Source organism: Brassica oleracea, chromosome C5 (assembly GCF_000695525.1).
Source record: "Brassica oleracea var. oleracea cultivar TO1000 chromosome C5, BOL, whole genome shotgun sequence".
Classification (NCBI taxonomy): domain Eukaryota; kingdom Viridiplantae; phylum Streptophyta; class Magnoliopsida; order Brassicales; family Brassicaceae; genus Brassica; species Brassica oleracea.
The window spans coordinates 14,795,659-14,801,000 of record NC_027752.1 but is presented as its reverse complement, the minus strand read 5'-3'; the positions used below and the strand labels follow the sequence as shown (position 1 = coordinate 14,801,000).

The 5,342-nt window shown below is 43.9% G+C and overlaps 2 protein-coding genes across 2 annotated transcripts; both read right to left on the bottom strand.

Annotated features, from left to right (window-relative positions):
* Positions 1-1,569: 1,569 nt before the first annotated feature.
* Positions 1,570-3,567, bottom strand: LOC106344590. Its single transcript, XM_013783943.1, has 3 exons — positions 3,195-3,567; positions 2,422-3,050; positions 1,570-2,307 (listed from the first exon to the last, which is right to left on the bottom strand). The coding sequence occupies exons 1-3, from the start codon at positions 3,565-3,567 to the stop codon at positions 1,570-1,572; spliced, it is 1,740 nt and encodes a 579-aa protein (XP_013639397.1).
* A 115-nt stretch (positions 3,568-3,682) lies between these two features.
* LOC106344589 lies at positions 3,683-5,114 on the bottom strand. The gene is made up of 3 exons (XM_013783942.1): positions 4,272-5,114; positions 4,073-4,207; positions 3,683-3,994 (listed from the first exon to the last, which is right to left on the bottom strand). Exons 1-3 carry the CDS (start codon positions 5,112-5,114, stop codon positions 3,683-3,685), a joined length of 1,290 nt encoding a protein of 429 aa, XP_013639396.1.
* Positions 5,115-5,342: the final 228 nt, after the last annotated feature.

The following is a 5,342-nucleotide window of genomic DNA, read 5'->3' as shown; positions in this document are numbered from 1 at the left end:
TTTCTACAACAAGTGAGACTTTATATGGAAAGAAGACTACTCCTATTTCTTTACACTTTCTGTACTAGGAAACAAAACTTCTAACCCAAGAAACTGTATTTACATCCTGGTACCAAACCAGTATTGCAAACTACCTTCAAATCCTCCAATACCTTTTGACTGCACCAAACTAAGCTTGTTTCGGATGGCTTTATTGATGTGTTTTGTCAAGACATTAGCAGGCATAGGCTGTTCTCCATGACGTATCCTATTACGCTCACTCCACAACATGTAAACGGTTGCTTGGAGAGTATATCTGAAACAAAATCACTTATTTTTCTCCATGGTCTGAGTGGCCAGTAGTCGAACCAACTCCTCCCATTTTCCTGAATAAGAGCTATGCAAAATCCCTTTCATGAGTGATTCCCAAATCTGTGATGAGAATGAACACTCGAAGAAGAGATGATTGTGCGTTTCAGAAGCTCTTTTGCATAGAACACAAGCGGTGTCTATCCCTTGACTCCAAAGAGCAACCCGGTCCATTGTAGCTAATCTGTCTCGAATGGCAAGCCAGCCCATAAAAGCAAATTTCGGCGTAGCTTGAGAAAACCATATGCTTCTACCCCAATCACACGGAACAGCACTAACTCTTGTCTTCTTCCAAGTCTCTTGAGTTGAAAACCTCGGTTTGTACCCTGAGTTCCATCTCCACAAGTCAACATCATTCATGCCCTCTCCCTCAGCACTTTGCTTTGCTTTGATGTGACTCAGCTCCATTTCGATCTCATTTAGTCTCTCCTCTGTGCCTAGTCCTTCTCCGCTTTTTTTGCATAGCTTCCACTACTGTGGCTTCTCTCCTAATGCCCATTTCAATTACTCCTCTTTCTCCAAGAAACTCTGACATAACCCCCAAATTTGACCATCTATCGTACCAGAAGGAGGTGTGGCGACCATTCCCAACAGCTTTCATGTGAAAAGTCTTTGCCACTTCACGAAGTTTTAACATTTTTTTCCAAATCCAAGATCCCGCTTGTGATTTCACATTGACTTCCCAGAAACTCTTCTTTCTAAGGAGGTTAGATCTGATCCATTTGCTCCAAAGTGAGTCCCCTGCGACCAATCTCCAAATTAGTTTCAGCCCCTGAACCTTATTCACTTCCTTCAACGCTTTGATGCCTAGACCTCCTTCATTTATTTTCTTACAGATATCATGCCAGGACACCTTTGCACCTATAGACTTGAGGTCCGGTCCCGTCCAAAGAAAAGCTGAGCAGAGTTGTTCTATCTCCTTGATACATTGGCTCGGCAATCTGAAAGCCGCTGCCCAGAAATTTATAATACTCATCAAGACAGCCTTTATTAGTTGCAATCTTCCAGCATAAGAGAGGAAACGACTGGTCCAAGAACTAATGCGAGCTCTGATCCTTTCTAGAAGCGGTAAAAAGTCTTGTCTTCTCATAGCTTGAGTCATCAGAGGCAAACCCAAATAATGCACTGGGAGATCTCCCACATCGAAAGGGAAATTCCTGAGGATCCTACCCTGCTCCTCTTCAGATATACCAGCCATATAGATGGTTGATTTCTCTAAACTTATGGAGAGCCCCGACCAAACTGCAAAATCCTCAAAACAGCCAGAGCACCTTCAATTGACTCTTTTGAACCCTCCACAAAAACCATCAAGTCATCAGCAAAACAAAGATGCGTGAGAGCCAAGGATTGATACCGGGGATGCAATCTGAATCTCTTCTCCCTCGCAGATTGATCTATTTTATACGATAGAACGTTCTTACATATCACAAAGAGATACGGCAAAAGGTAACACCCCTGTCTCAGACCTCTAGTACTCTGGAAATAGCCAGCTAATTCTCCATTAACTTGTACTAAATAAGAGGCTGTGGTGATACATAACCTGATCCAGTGTATGAATCTCTCCGGGAATCCCATAGCAAGTAGACAATTCAGCAGAAATGACCACTCCACTGAATCAAACGCCTTTGAAATATCAACTTTCATTGCACAGCGTGGAGAGATCGAATCTTTGTGATAGTCCTTCACGACCTCTGATGCCAGCAAAACGTTTTCCATTAGCAGTCTACCTTTCACAAATGCAGATTGGTTTTCAGCAATAATCCTTGGTAGAATGACCTTCAGTCTGTTGGCTATGATTTTTGACACCACTTTGTAAAGGACATTGCAACACACAATGGGCCTGTAGTCCATCATTTCTTGTGCAACAGCCTTTTTGGGAATGAGAGCAAGAATGGTCGAGTTAATACCTTTCGGGAGAAAGCCCAGTTGAAACACTGACTGAACTGCAATGGTGAAGTCCTGCACAATTACTGACCAAGAAGCTTTAAAGAATTCACAGGGGAACCCGTCTGGGCCCGGGGATTTATTTGATGGCATGGAGAACAGCACTTATCTGATCTCTTCCACTGTGACTTCCGCTTGCAACTGACTACAATCTCCAGTGGTGCATTCAAAATCCAGAAGATCCCTCAGTTCCTCTACTGAAACGCCTATAAAGTTTGTTGGGACCAGGTTGAGGACCTCTGAGAAGAAGCTCTCTGCCTCTGTCTTGATCGCCATATGTGAGGTAGCAGTGCTTCCATCCCGACATCTGATCTCTCTCATGGTGTTCTGCGCTTGTCTAGTTCTGATCGAGTTGTGGAAAGTCTTATTATTTTGGTCGCCCACATCCAACCAGTGTAGCTTTAATCTCTGTTTCAGGAAATTTTCCTCCAATTCTGCTACATGTAGCCACTTATCGTAAGCTACAACTTTCTCGTGGATTGCACTCGTGGTGGGATTAGCTACTGTGTTCCTCTGCTTTTCACAAAGAATGTTGTGAGCCTCCTTTTCTCTAACAGTTAAGTTTCGTAACTTCTCTCTTCCTATCTCTTGTATCAACGGCTTCAGATTCTTTAGTTTCTTCGAGAAGCGGTACATGGCAGAGGTAGAAAGAAACAATTTCTCAGTAGACTCCCAGTACTCCTTTACCATGGGCAAAAAGTTTGGGAGCTTTCCTATGGCATTGACATATTTGAAAGGCCGTCTGATCTTCTCTGAGTCTGGCAATAGTTGAATCTTACACAGCATATGATCATAGCAACCCCCCGGATCAAACTTGGAGTATGCAATGTTGAATCTATGTAAAGCCACGTCATTCATTAGCACCCTGTCCAGCAGTACCGTCTTTTAAAAGTCTCGCATACCCGATGGCCATCTCACCAAACTGTCTACTCCCGAGTGTTCTCTACCATCGAGAATCTCGTTAAAATCTCCCATAATTATCCAAGCTTTGCCTTGAAACAATGGAGAATCATGATGGTGACATAGATCCTCCCACAACCCTTTCCTTTCATCTGCCTGGTTACTTGCATAAACAAACGAACACATAAAATCTTCTTCATTCTGCAGCGCCACCGAACAAGTGATAAGCTGGTCAGACTTGTAGACCGGAGTCATGCGAACCGTGTCTCTCCAAAGTAACCAAATTATACCTCCTCCACTATGCTCGTAATTGGTCATGGATGACCAATCTCTAAACACAGTGCTCAGAATCCTTTCTGCTTTCCTTTCTTTCATTCTTGTTTCCAATATACACTCAAATCTCATCTCTTTATTATTTAACCAATCTTTAACCACGGACTGCTTCAAAGTTTTATTAAATCCGCGGATGTTCCAGAAGAAAGTCGACATATTAATGATGGCGGCAAGAGGACCTAGTGCTCGTAGCCATCTGATTCACATCCTGTGAGCTAGCCTTCTTTGCCCTCTGCTCCTTCGTTATGCCCGTTGTCCCTTTGTCCTTTATCTCATTATCCTGTTGTCCAATATTGTTGGTAACAATTTTAACTTCCACAGGCCCCTCCTTACCTTCTTCATTGTTGCCATTTGTGCCCTGAGTCTCAGCGCCAGACTGAAGACCTATCTCCATAATTTCACCATCCTCTTCTTCCTCATCTACACTAAGAACCGCATACTTCGAGGCCGAGATATGAAGTTCCTCTACCTATTTTTTGTGTGAAGAACTCCCTGGCGATCTTCCCACTTTTGTTGGCGAGACTAAACATCAATTTTTCTCAACAACTTCCTTCTCCCCTGTATCAACTCTCTCATCCTCAGTTTGAGCACCCACTTCCTCTACTCTCACAACATCCTTGGTTGTTTCCACATCCTCGAGAACCTCATCTGCTATAACCACATCGGTGTTCTCCACCTTTGACTGATCATTCTCCGCCCCCTCTGCTTGTATTATGATGCTGTAGATTTTCCTTTGCTCTTATAACCTCCTTCTCTGTGCTTTTCCCTTTCATCACACAAACTGCTTCTGTGTGCCCCCACTTATCACACATCTTGCATCTTGATGGGAGCCATGGAAAGTGAAAATCCACCACAAACTCCTTGCCATTTTTTGAAAAGTTAATCTCTTTTGGCAAAGCCTTTGAGACGTCAACCTTTGCGAAAACTTTTGCTACCTCCAGATTCGAACACGCTATTGTCTCCGGATGCAATTTCACCGGAAAACCCATTGCGCTAGTAATGAAGCTGAGACCTTCCCATGAATACATATGGAGCGGGACTCTATGGAGGTGAACCCACATAGGAATCGCTTCCTCTTCCTGCTTCTCTTCCTCAGACCTTGGCGTCCACTTCGTGACTATCATTGGAACTCCAGCAATGTTCCACATACCTCTCTTCAAGATTTTCTCCCTTGCTTTCGGATTTGAAACCCGAAACCTCATTGTTGTTGCGTTAACCTCATAAACATCGACCTTTGTTGTTGTGTCCCCATACTTCCAAATCTTGTTCAAAACCATATGAACCTTTGCTACATGAGGAGAAATGTCTAAGAACTTCCCGACAACGAAATCCTCCCACAGCGGCGTCGAAGTGTTGAGGACATCATCTGGAATCTCAACGGTATGCAGACCACCCTTGCTTGAAACCTCAACCTCGTACTTCTTCAAAACTTCCCTGTCTTGAGCTACAGACAGCCAACTCGGAACCACTTTCTTCGCTTCCCCTAAAGACTCTGACTTTCCAACCACTGAGCCCTCATCACCGACCTCCTTATCACCCTTATCCCTCTTCGGAGAGACGGGTGAATCCGGCGGCACAGCCGAATCCATCCTCAAAACCTTAACACTCGAAATCGCCTTCAAAATCGCACTTTACCAAAACGGAGCGTTTAATGAATTTATTTAAAATAACACCATTCAGTAGGTTGATTTTCAACGAAGTGCAAGAGACATCATACAAAATTACAACCTTTAAATCCACGAAAGAGGACCCTATCGATTCTGACTTAAAACTAACGGTGGCAAAGCGTAATCCCCCCCCCCCCCCCCCCCCCCCCC